At 53.7% G+C, this 16,998-nt stretch overlaps 1 protein-coding gene across 1 annotated transcript; it reads right to left on the bottom strand.

Moving 5' to 3' along the window:
- Positions 1 to 3,110: 3,110 nt before the first annotated feature.
- NECAB3 (N-terminal EF-hand calcium binding protein 3) lies at positions 3,111 to 16,562 on the bottom strand. Its single transcript, XM_026042494.1, has 9 exons — positions 16,492 to 16,562; positions 8,892 to 9,028; positions 8,668 to 8,789; positions 6,774 to 6,853; positions 6,334 to 6,387; positions 5,719 to 5,831; positions 4,192 to 4,269; positions 3,740 to 3,831; positions 3,111 to 3,152 (listed from the first exon to the last, which is right to left on the bottom strand). The coding sequence occupies exons 1-9, from the start codon at positions 16,507 to 16,509 to the stop codon at positions 3,124 to 3,126; spliced, it is 723 nt and encodes a 240-aa protein (XP_025898279.1). The 5' UTR covers positions 16,510 to 16,562; the 3' UTR covers positions 3,111 to 3,123.
- Positions 16,563 to 16,998: the final 436 nt, after the last annotated feature.

The raw sequence follows: 16,998 nt of genomic DNA, 5'->3' as shown, positions 1-16,998 counted from the left end.
ATCCTATGTGGGTTACCAAGTGCCCAGTCCTTGAGGGGTTTATGAGGGCTCCTCTGAAGGATAAGGTGTTTAGCTTGTGCTCCCGGCATGGTTTGGGCAGGGGAGTGCAAAGCAGCCGGTACCACCTCACTCAGCATTTGAAACTCAGCTCCAAAAAACTGGAAAACTGAAGTCAGCCAAATGATGCCAATCCACAGCAGCGTGCAGGGAGCAGAGCTGGACTTAGTGTGAACACCTAGTTCTACAGCTGCCTTTGCAGGTCATTACGGGCACAGCTAATAGCAGGAATCAGAACGAGTCCTCCCAGGATTCACACTGATTCCACATGCCATGCACAAACAGGAGCTAGAAAACAATCTATTCAGCAAAGCTGTCTTTCCAGAACTCTTTTTCCCTGTGCTTGCTGGGTTGGGGCCCAAAGAGGCAAGTAATTCCCAAATTATTTTTGATCACTTTTTCCAAGGGGAGGAAGAGAGATGTAATGAATAGTTACTGAATTTGCCAAGGTATCTGCTGGCTCTCATCCATACGCCCAGGGATAAATAGGTTACCTGATGAACCAGCTTTGTTCCTTAGGGAAAGGTGTTTGGGAAGCTGCAGCCATGGAATAAAGGGGGCAATTCCCATGCCTACAAATTTTCTTCCCTGCCCTGCCCCCCTCCCCATCCCAAAAAAAAGGGAGTCCCCAAGTTTCCTGGTTTTCAAGAAAGCTCTGGAGTGGCAAGTAGGATGGTCTCCCTCTTGCCGTGCACCAGTGCTGTGGCAGAATGGTGCCAGGCACAAGGACCCGCTGCAGCCCCCCGGCCTCTGCGCTCCTGGGCATGCAGGAGCGAGCCGGGGTTCGGACAATCAGTGAGGCTGGACAGCCTGGAACCTGAAAAAGCGGCGTGCCCAAGTTGCCCCAGTGTGTGGGAGAGGTCGCTCCCCCACAGCTGTTTTCCCAAGAAGAGAGCAGGGCAGCCCCAAGGTGCAGCAGCCCTGGCACTGCCATCCTTGCTCAAAAGCAGTGGGAAATGACCTGGAAATAGTCTGTTTTTCCATACCCACTGCAAAACTTCAAAACCCTCTCAGTGTGACTTGCAAGGCTCCAGCATTGAGGAGGGCTGCAGAGATGCAGAGAGGGGCAAGGGGTGCTGTGGCCCTCAGCAGGGCTGGTCACCCCAGAACTCGTGGTTGGGTGGCTGTCCTGCGCCTGTGGGACATGGTCACGTTCTTGGTTGCCCCAGGTAGAAAAGATCTGGTTGCAGCATCCTCAGGATTAACTACAGTCCTACTATAATGCCCGGGAGCAGCGTGTGCTATTCGAAGGCAAAGAGTGCAAGCGTGCTGAAAAGAATTGGTTGTAAATAGATTGTCTTCCATAATTTTCATGCGACTTGTGTATTAAAAATTAACCCCAATGTAAATGAACGAAATACTAACAGTCATTATTAGAATGATTGCTTTTTCTTTTTTATTTTCCTAACATGGAATGATAAATGTGAAATTCTGCTATGAGAAAACTTGTTGGATTAAGTTTTCTATTTTTTTCCCTTTTTGGCATTTAATTCTGTAATAGGAATTTTGCTACTTCATTCCCATGTATAACTTATTAAATGTACTGTATAAAGGAACTCAAACTGTTACAGATGTATTTAGTTTTGTTCTACTCAAAATAGTCAATAAAAAGACTATATTCAGCATACCAGTGACTGCCTTCCCTTTCCTAGGGCAGCAGAGCGGTGCCTCTGGACAGGTCCCCTGTCACCAGAAGGGCATGTGGGGCCTGCACAGTCGCTCATTTAAAAGAGATCTCAGTCGGGGCTAAAACACGCTCTCGTGTGCTGATTTCCCCTGAAAATACCCCACTAAAATCATGTCACCTGGAGAGATGCCAGCAAGGGACACCCCAGGGCCCTTCCCAGCCGTCTGCCTCCAGCAAACTGCAGCTTTGAGAGGGGACCCGAGAGTCCCCAGGGTGACGAGTAAAGAAACGGGTGCTGGGAGACAGGGCGAAGTGGACAGACGATGCTCTGACACCTCCCAGTGTCTCCAGTTCAGCTTGGCCTTCGCTTTGCCGCCTCCAGAGCAGCGTTTTGTGCAGCCGCAGGGAGCCCGGCGTCCCGCGAGGCTGGACGGGTCCCCAGGACTCCCCGAAACCCCAGCCCGGGGCGGAGGGAGGGTGTTGGCTGTGGAGGCGACACGCACCCGAGGCAAGGTGAGACCCTTAGGGCTGCCCTCAGCTCCCCCTGGCCAGCCCACACGGGCAACTGGGGCGCATTCCTGCTCGCCCCACGTCACCGTGCAGATGGGTTTTTAACACGCTAAAGCTGCACAGCTGAGGACTAATTGCATTTTAATAAATGCAAATGGGGCACCAGGGAAGAGCCGGTCAAACAAATGTTGGCCCCCACACCCCCACCGTGGCCGGGGACATGCTTGGCACTGCCCTACGTGGAGAGCATCTCCCCCTGCCCCTTTTGCCTGTGGGGCTGCTGGTGTTGTTGGAGATGGTGGCATGACACTCGTGGGCTGGGCAGGGCAGGCAGCCAGTGCCAGCCTTGCCGGGCCACCCTGTGCTTTAGCTGAGCATGGACATCACGAGGATGATGCCAAGGGTAGGTGGATGGGCGGATGCCAAACAGCTGGTTAGGGCCATGGGAATGTGGGGTTTTTCCATGCCGGGAGGAACAGATGTGCTGTGTCCTGCCTCTGCCACCCTCCAGTGACACGCTGTGTGGGCACAGAGAGGGTGCAGGAGGTTCTTCAGCTCTGCAAAGGGGTTTCTGGCCTCCTCACACGTTGCTCCCCATGCCTGGGTACAGAGCTGCTCTGGCACAGTCCTGCCACCAATGGCACCAAAGGGCATCAAAGTCACGGAGCACTTTATTGGGGCCACACACCTCAGGGACAGAAGCGGGGGGCAGTGCAGGGCAGGGGGTGGTGCAGGACGGCCCCTCGCCCCGTCTGCCTGAAGGACAGCTGTGGTGGTGGTGAGGAGGCAACTAAATCCCCTGGGGAATGAGGGGGACAGGGACAGGGCGAGCCGGTAGCGGGGCGCATGGAGGTGGGCACCGCGCTGCAAGAGGCGGCCGTGACGAGGGCGCCGGCTCCTTGCACGTGCTGACCACTTCCCGAAGCCCCCTAATTGTTGTTCATGATCCACCAGGAAGCTGCAGAGAGAAGCAGGGAAAGGGTCAGGGAAGGCATAGCAGCGACGTTGCCGTTGTCATGGCAGGGGGGACAGAGAGCCATGGGCTCTGTCTCCTGCTCTCCTGCTCACGGAGAGCCGAGAGTTCCAGGCACGGGCTCCCTGCATGGTCCTGCATGCCAGGGACCCAGCTTCGCAGCACGGCCTGGCTCCCCACACTGTCACCACCAGAGACACCTGTCCCACAGCAGCTGCAGGCTGCAGATCCCTCCAAAGAGCATAGGGAACAGAGTCAGCAGGACCAGCTGGCCAAGGAGAAGGCCACAGGCATGGGATAATTTCCAAATTAATCAACATTTTACTTATTTTGGGCAAGATCCAAAGGGGAGCAGCCTGAGGCTTAGTTGGGTCTTGCCACCCTTTCCCAGTTGCTCACTGATTGTTCAAAGTTCTGCCAGCTTCCCAGGTACAGGTCCATCCCGGGAATCTGGTCTCTGCACCTCTGAGCCTTACAACAAAGCCTGGACACAGCCACTCCAGCTGGGCCAGCAGGGCCACCAGCCGAGACCCCCACATCGCTGCCACACCGGCCCGCACAGCCCTGCTCACCTGGGAAGAGCATGGTGGTGAGCAGCTCTGGCGCCTCCAGCAAGCTTATGACGGACCGTTGGAAGGTCTTGCTGTGGCTGGACTGCAAGTGGCTGCAAAGGATTGTGCAGGGTGAGAATGGTGCCGGGAGCTTTCACTCCAGCCCAGGGAGGGCTGCAGGAGAGGAGGCCCATGCAGGGGTCCCTTCCCATGCACGCGGGAATGATTTGCATCTGCACTGCCCGACGCAGTGCATCTGCTTCTGCTCCACGGCCCAAATCCAGGGCCTTCAGCTGCCTCTTCTGCCAGCATCAGCAGGGGCACTGAGACAAGGTGCGCTGATGATCCCTGAGATGGGAGCGCTGGACAGACTCTAAGGAGGAGGCCACAAAGCCTTTTAGCCTCCCTGACCCAGACTGTCTGGGATCATCTAGACCCAAGCCCCCAGCAAACACACAATGAAAGTCTCCCACCTTCTCCATGAAGACACATCCTGCCAGAACTCGTAGAGGATGAAGCAGGCTTCATTGGTCAGCTTGCAGGTGGACACACTGTGGGGACAGGAAAAGTCCTGAGACAGGGCCTGGTGAGCGGGGGTGAAAGGGGTGCCCAGCACAGCAGCGCCAGGCTCTGCACCCTCAGGAAGGATGGGCATTGTGCTACCTGAGGTCCTCCTCAGAAGGAGGATTTTGAAGGGTAGCAGCACCAACAACAGCTGCTAAGGATGGCACACTGTTCCAGGGAACCACGAAGATGCCCCTAACAGCCCCTGAAGTAGATGTCCATTCCCAAATCACACTTCCCATCTTCCCTCCTGCTGGAGCACCTGCAATAGGGCTGAGGTTTCTCCATCCCACAGCATGGCAAAGGGGCAAACGGTGTGGTGGCAAGCAAGCAGGAGCAGCTGCATGAAGCTGCAGTGCTGGTTATTCCAAACGGTGAGGACCTTCCCCTAGCTGCTGCTCAGAGCCTGGTGCAGTGTGGAGGAGCCAAGTCCAGAAAGAAAAAGCAAAGCAAGTCATGGCCAAGCCAGCAGCAATGAGACCGTGGCCCCATATATGGGGGCCACAAAAGGCTTTAAAATTCCTGCCATGAAGCAGGACAGCAGCACCTCCCTGGGCTTCACTCGGGCTCACGTGGAAAGCCGGCTCATGCAAAATCACCTGGCTGTCAAAACAGCTAGTTCTCCTGAGAAAGACTCCCTGCAGTGTCAAAGTGAAAAAAAAAATCATGCATTAAAACAAGAATTTTCCCCTTGAAACCTCCCGTGGGAGAAAGAAGGAGCTTCTTAAGGGGCAGCTGTGCAGCTGCCAGGATACTCTGGCTGTGGCATGACACTCAAGTCAAGTCTGCGGCTCCATCCTCAGCAGTTTGCTGTGAACTCTGGATTGGTGCTGCAGCCAGAGCCCTGGTCTTACACTGCAGGTTAGTTTTTAGTGGCCCTTGATACATCTGAGCAGCCCTGCACACATTTTAGTGAAGGGGAAACCGTGACATGAGCCCTCCCCCTTCCTCTTCAGGCCTTCAAAGCCAGAGCGAGGAGCACACCTGCTTACACACACATGCCACATCCGTTCGTGGCAGCTGTGGTTGGCACTGAAACCTCCTTCCCCTCCTTGCCAGGCACTAACAAGTGGTTCCTCTTACTGGGGAAGCTGCAGCAGGAGGCAGGAGGGTCCTGCGCAGCTGAGCAGCACAGCCCGGCTGTGACACTGCTCCAAATCCAGCCTCGGCATGCTGAATCCGAGCTGGTGCCAATGGCCCACCGGTAACCTGAGGGGCCATCCTGCGTACTCATCCCAGGTCATGCCATGGAGAACCATCGTCAGCAGCCTTCCCTCCCAGACCTGTGCATCACTGCAAGCTCAGGACCCATGTCATGCAGACATCTGTGCTAAGAGTTATGACTACATCCCAAAGCAGGAACGCTGCCTACTCAGCAAAACGCAGGTTCCCTGTTTGGCCGTGCCACCGACAGCCCTGCTGCCCACAGCACTTACTGTAGGCAGCTGCTCTGCGCAGCGGTGACCTCCACGTAGGACCTGAACGCCTGGCGAAACTCCTCAATGCCACTCTTCACCACCGAGATCTGCCTCTTGGCCACGAGGAGGTGCTGCAAGGGAGGAGCAGCCACAGCGGTACAGAGGGTCAGGCACAGCCCCCTGCACACACACCAGGGCTGCCCTGGCTCTCCTGCCTCCCATCCCGTGCCAAGCAAATGCAGCGCGGCAGGAACATTCCCAGCTGAAAGGCGCATGTGGGGTTTGGGCCTTGGGACTTTTCTTCTGGGATTTGGCATGGCCTAAGGGGGCTTGGAGCAAACCTGGGACACTGGGGGACTCGCACGCAGAAGCTCATCCCAAGGTGCTCCTGGCCATAGGTACTGCCTGAGGAGGTACAGACCTCGGGATCCTGTTTAGGAGAGGGTACCACATTCCTCTCAGTTCACAGCTCAGCTCAATCCTCATCCCAGCCAGTGCTAGGGCAGTGAATCCATTCCCAGACCAAAGCCAGAAGCTCTGTCACGTGGCCCCAGCCCCAGGGCATGTGTGCGCAAGGGGACCTTTGAGCACTACCGTGTAGTCTGCATCAGCAGGCTCAGGGGCAGGACTTACATCATCTCTGTCCTTGCTCACTGCTTCCTCCTTCAGAGGCTCCAGGCGTGGGCTCTGCATTTCACATTAGCAGAAAAATCATTGTCACCACAACAGTTTTATCACAACACAAAACACAGAGATGATCAAACCTAGCCTAGCTTGGTGCACTGCTCCAGAGAGCTTGGCTCTGGTAGCCAGGGCAGGATGTGACCCATATCTGTGCAGCCAGATTGCTTTGTTGGATCTGGACTTACAGGAGAAACAGGGGGAAGCCTTCAGAGCTGAGAGAGGAACAGCAGGTCCCGGGCATTAATGGCAAGGGATGAGACACATTGCAAGTCAGCATTGCTGGACTGCAGCTCTATAAGGGCCGACGTCAGGACTGAAACAGCAGGACGTGGATCTGATCACAGCAAGGTGAGGGGCAGCCCCTCCTGCCACCTCCCTCTGTCACACACCTTGCACTCCAGTTTCTCAATAAGCTGTTGGAGCCGGTTAATCTGTGCCATCCACTCGTTGTTGTCTTCAACACAAATGCCTAAGCAGGAAGGACAGAGAGATGTCACCACCCAGGCAGCGGCATCCTGGCCCCATCAATGCTACTCAGTTTGGTGCTCCACACTACTGACAGCAGCAAGAGCAAAGCCTGGCAGAAGTGCCGTGTGGTTTTGCATGTAAGGGATTCAGGCACTCTTTGTTCCCATACAAGAAAGTCAGGATGGTCAGAGCGGCTTGTGGCAGATCTATGAGGACATGTATGCCCAGCTAAATGTCCAACAGAGCCAGGAATCTCCAAACAGGTGGTAAGAGACAGTTCCTCTAAGGGATCCTGAGACTGGCACTGTTACCCCAGGACAGCAAGGTGCCACCTCTGGTCTGCAGGTCCTTGGAGCTCCTGCAGTCTTCTAGGGGAGACCCAAGAAAAACAACTAGGCAAGACACAGAATCACAGAACCACAGAAGGCTGGAGGTCGGAAGGGACCCCTAGAGCCTGGTCCAATCCCCCTGCTCCAGCTGGGATAACTACAGCCCATGGCACAGGGCCACATCCAGACAGGTTTTGCAGATCTCCAGAGAAGGAGACTCCACAACCTCCCTGGGCTCTGTCACCCTCACAGCAAAGAAGTTCATCCTTCCTGTGTTTCACTTTATACCCACTGCTCCTTGTCCTATCACTGGCCACCGCTGAGATCAGTTTGGTCCCTTCCTCCCTATGTTCACCCTTCAGGTATTTGTACCTATTAATCAGATCCCCTCTCAGCCTTCTCTTCTCCAGGCTAAACAGGCCCAACTCACTGCATCTTCTCTCACACGATAGACGCTCCAGTCCCTTAATCATATTGGTTGCTTTCCCTCTCAAGAAGCTCCACATCCCTCTTATACTGGGGAGCCCGGGACTGCACCCAATACTCCAGGAGCGGCCTCACCAGAGCTGAGGAGAGGGGCAGAATCACCTCCCTTGACCTGCTGGCAACACTCCTCCTGATGCAGCCAGGATCCCATTGGCCTTCTTGGCCACAAGGACACACTGCTGCCTCATGGTTAATTTGGTGTCAACCAGCACTCCCAAATCCGTCTCCACAGAGCTGCTCTCCAGCAGGCCAACTCCTAATCTGTACTGCTGCCTGGGGTTATTCTTGCCCAGGTGCAGGATCCTGCCCTTGTCCTTGTTGAACGTCATGACGTTCCTCTCTGCCCAACTCTCCAGCCTGTCCAGGTCCCCTCTGGATGGCAACACAGCCCTCTGGAGTCCTAGTCATTCCACACAGCTTGGGATCATCCACAAACTTGCTCAGGGTGCACTCCGTGCCCTCGTCCAGGTCATTGATGGACAAGTTGAACAGCACCGGGCCCAGCACTGACCCCTGGGGGACACCACTGGCCACAGGCCTCCAGCTGGACTCGGCCCCATTTATCACCACCCTGAGCTCTGCCATCCAGCCAGTTCTCAATCCATCTCACTGTTCACTCACCCAGTCCACACTTCCACACAGACACGCCTCGCCATGTTGTGCACCCTGTAGCTGGGGAGGAAATCCCACTATCCTTTTATTGCCAGGGGTGGTGCTTAATTAATTTGATTGAAAATGCCTGAGAAAATGGCAAAAGCTTCTAAACTGCTGATTTAAACCAAAAACCTGATTGTCTCATCCTATAATTTCTCCCCAGTGCCCAAGAGATACAAAATCCTAAAGAAGTTCCACGCAGCTCCTGTGTGGGACCATCCACACTCTGTCCTGGACAACATTCCGCTGTGCTGTGCCACGGGGTAGGTACAGAAACACAGAGCCCGGGCACAGACCTGAGGGGTGGCAGGGCTATGAGGATGGCTCCTCCCCTGCCCGCAGGTACCTGTTGTCAGCATGCCGGAATAGGGGTCCACAGAGGACAAGCAGATGTTCTTCTGCCCTCTGCGCCCATATCGTCTTCCTGACCGCAGGCCAGTCAAGGTCTCTGATTTCTTTACGTCCTTCCTGAAAGAATAAGACTCAAAGGGGAGTCGGAGGAAGTTGTTGGATGGGAGACAATGCACTGCTGGGCTTGTCCCACTGTGTGTCCCACCCTGCACACGTTACCTCTCCCGTCCTGCCTGCTCCTCCATGATGTCCACGGCACACTCGAGGGAGGTCTGCAATGACTGCAGCTGGGACACGGTTTCTCGCAGCAGGAAGCGGGTCAGGAACTGCTCCATCTTGGAGGAGTTCTCGTACTGCTGCAGGGAAGGGGAGAAGCACTGTCAGATGTCCCCAAGGGACAGGGGACAGCTCTGGGCAAGGGAGGCAGGGATTCCCAGCACAGGGTGGGCATTTCATCATTGAAACTCCAATCTCTGCTGCACCAGTGCTGTGGAAACCAGACCACAAGCCATGTCTGCTGGTTCTGCCCTTGCAATGAGAGCACACGTAACATGGAGACCTGCCCCTCAGCCTCCCCGCAGCCCTCTGCCTCTGAGGAGGACACCGTGCCCACACAGGTAATAAATAACGTGTTTGCTGGGCTAAGGTCCATGTGCTTCATGGGGAGGTACATGAGCAGCCAGCTCGACGCTCTCCACACTGCAGGACGCTGTCCTGGAAGTTTACACCACCGTTACGTTGCCTCCTATGGCTAGACCAGCTGACCTACACCTGGCTATAACTGCCAGTACTGAACATATCATCTCCTACCTCAACCCCCCCCCAGGCCTGCATGTGCTAAAGACCTTTGGTTCCTGATACTCACGGGGCTTCCAAGCTGCAGGACATGTGGAGTCTTCCCATGCTGTTCCTCCCACCACACCTGCAGGCACCTTCCCCAGTCAGAACAGAGCTCCACAAAGGCACTGCCTGATGCCCCAGGACCTGGTGGGGCTGGTCGGTACGCTGCACTCTCCCAGCCACTAGGTCCCTTCAGATGTGGGGAGATGCAAGTGCAATGTCCATGACGGGGCTGACCAGAAAACCCAGTCTTGGCACAGCCCAGGCCAAGAGAGTCCATGGCACCCGCAGACGCAGACAGCGACTAACTAGCGACAGAGATACAGAGGTGGGTAACAGCTACATGGCCATGCTTGCCCACACGGGCTGCAACAGCTTCCCTTCTGCTCCACTTATCCCTACAAACACGTGTTTGCTCTTCCGCCTCCCGAGTCCTCTACTCTCATGCCTCCCTCTGGCTTTCTTCTTGGCTCTGTGACACTGTCCTCCAGGGATGCACTGAAATAAAGTGATTGCCAGTGGCTGCAGCAGGTCTAAGTGGGGTCTGATCTGGCCACCACCTCAGTCAGTGACTGAGCGGCAGCAGAAGGCTGCAGCAGCCTGAGGCTTCTCAAGCCACGGGGCAGTAATTTGGTTGTGAGGAAACACCGTTAGTGGTGGGATGTCACACAATCGCACAATCGCACAACAGAAGCAATGGAAGTGGAATGGATGTGGAGTGGAGTGGATGGAGAGGTGGATGGAATGGAAGTGGAAGTGACCTCCAGAGATCATCTAGTCCAACCCCCTGCTCAAGCAGGGACACCCAGAGCACATGGCACAGGGTCACATCCAGATGGGTTTTGAAGACCTCCAGAGAAGGAGACTCCACAGCCTCCCTGGGCAGCCTGTGCCAGGGCTCTGGCACCCTCACAGGAAAGAAGTTCTTCCTCGGATGTCTGCCGGCTCCCCATCAGGACACGGTTGATTTTTAGGTGAACTGTCAGGGAACACTAACACTGTGCCTCTGAGACACACTGCAGTCTATGAGATGGTGGGACAGTTGTGTGGGCTACTCTTAAGATAAATTGAGGAGAACACCTGATGTCAGCTGCACTGAGAGTTGTCCTAGCATGTCTTTGTCTGATTTTGCTGATCATGGATCTATGGTAAGATCCAAACTCAAGGAACTGTGCCAATATCTGTTTTAAACCTATCTGCTGCCTTCTCGTCTCTCCAATATGATTGGGCAACTTCTGAAATACCCTGCAAACGTTATCATCTGCCTTTGCACAACTGCAGACTCTGACAAAACACACTGGGGCACCACTCAAATGCCAAAATCCATCTGTCTGGGTCAGATACTTGGCACTCTTCTGCCTTCAATGCTCTGCTACATAACCCAGGCTCTGTATAGTGTGCACTGAAATCCCTACCAGCACAACCCATTTTGTTCCTCAGTTGGAAACGGTCCAGAATTCAAATGTCTTCACCTCTCTCTCTTCACTGAGAGTGCTTCCTGCACCAAGCTGCCTTTGCAGCAATACTGACTTGCTTAATGAGATGTTATTCTGGCCCCTGTCACTGCCTGGCGAGCCTCCTGCAGGGCTGGCCCCCACTGCCTCAGCCTATTGATATTTCCCCTCGCGCTGAGGCTCCGTGCTCCTCCCTGACCAAGTTGGTCCTGTTCAAAGGATGAGTGCTGGGAGCAGCTGCAGCCACCAGCCAGCCTCACAGCACTTCCCAGTCCTTCTCATTCCAAAGCAGCCTTAATTGCTGAGCTCTGAGCAACGTTCAGGTGACCTTGAGGAGGCCAAGCTGTGGCTGCTTCAAGACCAGCGCACAGCCTGCTGCAGCCATCTCTTGCTAAAACAGTATGCGAGCTGAAGCCCAAACCTCACGGATCTTCTAAGGGAAGACCTAATAATGATCCTTTCTGCATCAGCCTTGTGCTGCACCAAAGCAATTTATCTGAATATAGGTTTCAGCAGAAGGTTAGGTTTTATCTCAGGGGCAGGCGAAGGGGCAGCTGCCCCCACAGACATCATTTCACTGCTGCCAGGGGCACATAAGCTTTGTCTCTCAGGCAGCCTTCCCATCCCTGTAGCTCTGGGTCGCTGGGCTCAGGGGGACGAGCACCCTGTCCTGCTCTGCCCACGGTCCAACCCACTGTTTAGGCAGGCCTGAGGAGCATCATCTGCCCATGTCTGGGGCTGCCCCTATGTATTGCATAATGCTGTGACACCCTTGGGCTGCCACTATAAGAGCACCTTCAGCAATATGCAATCCTAAGAGAGGGGTCAGGCTCCAAACTAGACCTTTTTGGAGGTTCAGATACGGTCCTCCTCACAGAGCAACGCTCACTCAAACAACTGTCAGTGCATCCCCTTCATCCACTGCTCTTCAAGGGCAAAGTGCCAACCAATGCCATGGGTTGAGGACCCAACCCAAACACAGACCATGTACGATAAGCTAGCTCCTTCCCAACTCTCTCCTGACCAAACACAGGACATGCAGGAGTGCTATTACGAGAGGGAACCGTGAAAATGAGCGCTTCTCAGGAAGGCATCATGAAAGTCCAGCAGAAAGCACCAGAGCTCCCAACCCCAGGGCCCATCAAGTTCAGAACTGGGCTCCCTCCGGGATGCAGCCAGGTAATGCTTCCTCACCACCTCATCCTCAACCCCCAGTTTGAAAATTTCTCTTCCCTTGACACAGCTTGTGCTTGGGGTCCGAGGAAACATTTTTCGGACACCAAACGCTAGTCCACCCATTTGTACCAGTGGGAAAATGAGATGCCGGGGAGGGAGTCCATTGAAAATGTAGACTCCACTGGGAAAACAGGTATTTCTTACAGGAAAATGGTATGCTAAAATCTTCCTGTTCCTGCAAACTAACTTATAAATACATTTCCAAATTAAATGCTCCCACTTCCCCAGCGGCAGGAAGTATGTGGCCACTTATCCCACTGAAAATCTACTTTCACTGTGGCTCAGTTGCCAGATGACCCCTTTGGCAGAGCTCACCTGGGGAGAAACAGCAAACCCTCTTATCAGGTACTGCAGTGAGGCATTCAAACCTATCTGAAAACAGAATCTCAATAAAAATGTTTGGCTGAACGGACAGTATACAGCACTTTGTCTAAAGAAGAGATTCTTTGAAGGGAGGAAATAGCAAAAAGGAGAGAGAGTTGGTTTGCTGTGGACAGGTATTTCCAGCTCCACTGACCAATATCCAGGTCTCAAGCGTCTGCTCCAGGCTCAGAGATTCCTGACGGGTGGCAATGGGCAGGAAGAGAAGCCCACCTTGTTCCCAGCAGAACCGCTCCTGCAGTGCCTCATTCTGCACAAAGACATTTGTGGCCTCTGCCAAGCTATTTTCTGTTTATGCCAAGGCTTGTTGCAAATATGTTTTTGGGAAGTTTTAATGGTTTCTTATGACAGTAGTTAAACTTCAGACATGGAATGAGATAGGTGGCCACATCCTTCCTGCCAATGCAGAAACAGTTAGCTGGCAGGAACAGGAATATTTTAGCATACAGTTTCCCTGAAAGAAATATCCAACTGTTTTCCCAAGATATTTCCACAGATCACTGCCTGCCCTGATCATTGCAAATGCCAAGTTCAGTGATGGAATAAGATACATTTAGTATATTGTGGCATAGGTATCAATGGTAATATTTACAAACACCAATGGAAGTGAGAGAATTTGAAGGCAGGGGAAGAGGAGATCTCCCCTCCTGAAAAGGCTCTTTCTATTACAGTGTTTCTACCAATGCAGAGGAAGGAAGTGAACACAGGAACACCTAATGATTTGTTTTTCCAACCTTTGGATTTGCAAGAGAAGTCATGAACAAATTTACTGCCTACATGTACAATATTCTCAACAAAACTTTAGTTTCCAGGAAGGGTCACTGTGCAAGGCAGGATAATCCTGAGCTCCTGGCCAGGCCACGTCTGCCATGGGGCTGATATCGCCAGCACGGGAGCAATGCTGTGAGCGCAGCTCTGTCGAGGTCCCAGAACACTGTCTCCCACAAATCATCCCATTCTCTCTCTTTGTAGCCCTGACCAGACCTAAACAGGTGGAAAAGCAAGCCCGCAAAAATTGGCTACAACAGAGAAAGCCTGTTTCCCTTTTCCAGGGAAAATTTGTGACATCGGAAGTCCTAGCTCCATTTGCTAGGCTCTGGGTTCCAGGGCTTGACCTTCCAACAGAAAGCAACAAAAATCCCGACCATGCTCTCTGCTATGTATCCTGCCCCCTGCAAATGCCAGCCAAGAAAAAACACCACAGCCCACAGAAATGGCACAAAGAGAATTTGGTTGCAACCCAGCACTTGAACCTGGGGAGCCTCTTGTCTGCTCATGCCGAGTCTGTCACCATCCCTGGAAGGAGATTCGGTGAGCAGCAAGAGCCCAGAGACAGCAAGTGCTCGAGCTCAAACAGAGGGGCAGACGGAGCTAAGGAAAAATGAGAAGTTCATTTAAGAAAATGAGTGGGTCAAGGTGCAGACTACATGGTCCCCAGAGCAGTGTGTGTCGTAAAGCTCATCGGGATGTTTACTCCAGAAACTATTAGTTGAATGAATACATTATGCTAATACTGCAAAGCAGGCAGTAATTGTATTATCCCTTGGAGAAAGACATGAACACATAATAAAATTATTATAAAAAAATGAAGTGAAAGCAAGCATACCTCTCTGAAGATGATTTGCCTGCACCTCCTGCCCCTCTCTTCTCTGCTGTACCAATAAGTTATCGAATAGTTTTTCCCTGTCTGCCTTCTCTGTAATGCCTGACTCATCCTTGCCAAAACACCCCAGAGGAGTCAGCCCTTAGCAGGTATCTGATGTGGAGAAGTTTAGCCCAAGTATCCTCCTGGTAAGTTCTTGGCAGCTTTGCTGCAGCAGTGGGTAGCAGGACAGCCCCAGACGGTCTGCAGAGCCACAGTCCCCCAGCTGGGGACAGCTTTGCTTCTCAAACACTACCATTTGGAACACAGGTATCTCTGTCAATCCACCAGGACTTATCCACATCCATCCCCAATCCATGAGGGTGTCACCTTTATACTGACCATGATGGCTTCTGTCCCACACCTGAGGAGCACTGGCAGCACACATAGCCCACACCTGGAGGTCTCAGTTACGACGTAGTTAATCCACACCTGACATTGTATAACCACCACTGTGACGGCACCATTAACTCTCTGCCTAATCAGAGAAAGGATTAGAGCATCCCAAAGGGTGCCTGGGCCCGGTCCCTCCTCGCAGCCGAGCAGAAAGGAGCCTCTCGGATACACTCGCAGCTCACTTGAGCCACAAGAGCCCTGCAGCCTCAGCTGCTGGTGCAAAATCCTATTTTTTTATCCATTTCCATGAGCACAAGTCACACACTTCACAGGATGCACCTAACAGGGAAATCTGAAGTGAAGGCAAGGGCCAGCCCTTCCCACAGCTGTCACACAGCATCAACCCCCAGCATGGTTATTCCCAACCATGGGATTGCTCATGGTGATTCCCAACCATGAGCATGGGCTAGGCTGAGCTTCAGTTGTCTAGGGTAAGTCTGGCACCAACTCAACCCAAGGTCCCTGCTTCACTTCACACGTGCTTGAGGCAAGACCTTGCCGTGGCTTGGCAATGTAGCACCGATATCTGTGGCTGCCATCTGCACTACTCCCTTCTCCAGCAGCTGCCCCTTCCTGACTGCCATTGCACCCAGTAGGTTGCTGGTGTTCGGCTTGCAGGGCTCCCAGGTTCCCAGGGGAGCACAGAGAGCCCAGCAGGCGCTACAGGAGTGCTTCTGAGGACGAAGAGCATACAGAGACTTGGGCGAAAAGAGGAGAGAATTTACCACAAAGAGGAAGAAAAAGCTCTGCAAGCTTTGCAACCACCTGGCTTGCAAACATTGGCCATAACACTGACTCTTCCAGATGCGTAGTCCCACCATGGTTGGGTGGTAGGACCCATTTCAGCCCCATTTCACTGGATTTGGGCAATCTTGTGAGTTTGGGATCTCATCTTTGCAGAGGAGACAAGTGTTCAACCTTGACCATAGTTACCTGGGCAAGTCCTCATTCCGCTCAGTCTCTGGTGATTGGTACCACCAGGGTAAAGGGGCCAGAGAGCAACGACCACCACAAGCATCAGCCTCACACCAGTCGTGGCTGTGCTGTCAACATCTCCTCCTCTAGACTGTGTCACTCTTGTGGGAGCATCCCAAAATCCCAAACACTGGTAATAGCTCCCTGTGCCTCAGGTGGGCCCTGACAGGCAGCAGCCCCAAAGCGGAGCAGGTAGTTGTGTTCTGAGAACATGAGGACCTTGAAAGGGGGAGCTGTGTCAGTATCATATGTTCCCAGGCTGAAAGTCTCATAATTGGGAGGAATTAGACATTTCTACAGTCCAGTGCTAGCGCAGAGCAGTGAGAGCCTAGGCTCCTACATGGGGCCAGAGGAGAGCAGCTCCTCCCGTTTCTCAGCTCCTGGGACCTTGCCCAGCTACCATTGGGCAGCAACCTTTCACTTACCCTGGGCTGATACCTGCTGATCCTGTCCCGAGCCTGGGACTGCAGCCCATTCCCAAGGCCACCTCCAAGACTGTCCTGAAGCCCACGGGAACAGTTTTCTGCTGCACAGTAGGAGAAAGAGCGATGCTCCCAGAAAGGGCGTTTCAGGGCAGGCTGAGAGGAGCTAAAGGACAACCCCTACTGGAACCATGCTGGGAAGCAGAGCCCACCAATGTGTCCTGAGCATCAGGATCCTTCCCTCCTCCAGCACCTGCTGCACGTCAGGACCTCCAAGGCACACAGAGGTAACCTGACACACTGGGAAGACACCACCTTTGCTGCCCACGGCCTTCTATGAACACAGATGGGACATATTCCACAGGGTCTAATGCTAAGGTAGAAGCCTAAATCACTGTGACTTCTGTTACCAACCTATCTGCCCTGTCACCCCAGCACCGCACTGCAGAAGCCTCCTATGACCCCAGTCTTACCAGCTTGGTTTTGTCCATGGCAGCCAGGACAGCAGAGTTGAGGGCTTCCAGGGAAGAAAGCACATGTCTGTATTCTCCAAGATATGCGGAGAAATAATCTGAAATGGGAGGGAAGAAGACAGTTAGCTCCCCAAACATCATCTTCCCCTTCCACCCATGCACAACCTCCAGCACCTGCCTGCCCTTATCCGGGGTCACCTCACGTTTTGCCCCCTTGGCCTGACTGTGGCCAGGAGGGTGCCAGGCTTAGCCCTCAGCCCCGCACGGCCCAGGACGCAGCGCTCACCTCCCTCTCTTGGGATCAATGCACCAAAACTGAAAGCCCTTCCTAACCCCAGAGACAAAACATTCTGGGGAAAAGCACAGATGCCCTGTGCCACCCCAGCAGGAAGGCTGGGATCCAGGAGTCCTGTGCCACCCCAGCAGGAAGGCTGGGATCCAGGTGATGGCCCCAGTGGTGTCACACAGCCCCGACTGCGCCAGCAGTGCACAGTCCCCAGCAGGGTC

The sequence above is a fragment of the Nothoprocta perdicaria genome, unplaced genomic scaffold, assembly GCF_003342845.1.
Source record: "Nothoprocta perdicaria isolate Ctin4 unplaced genomic scaffold, notPer1 scaffold_305, whole genome shotgun sequence".
Classification (NCBI taxonomy): domain Eukaryota; kingdom Metazoa; phylum Chordata; class Aves; order Tinamiformes; family Tinamidae; genus Nothoprocta; species Nothoprocta perdicaria.
Note: the sequence above shows the minus strand (reverse complement) of the source record. Positions and strands in the feature narration are given on the sequence as shown.

Bases quoted from the DNA above. Each gene is read 5' to 3' on its own strand.
- NECAB3 (XM_026042494.1), bottom strand. The intron at 5,832-6,333 runs GTAAGTCCTGCC...CCTCCCTTGCAG, and splicing joins TGAGCAAGGACAGAGATGAT to CACCTCCTCGTGGCCAAGAG. The intron at 3,153-3,739 runs GTGAGCAGGGCT...TTCTCTCTGCAG, and splicing joins CACCACCATGCTCTTCCCAG to CTTCCTGGTGGATCATGAAC.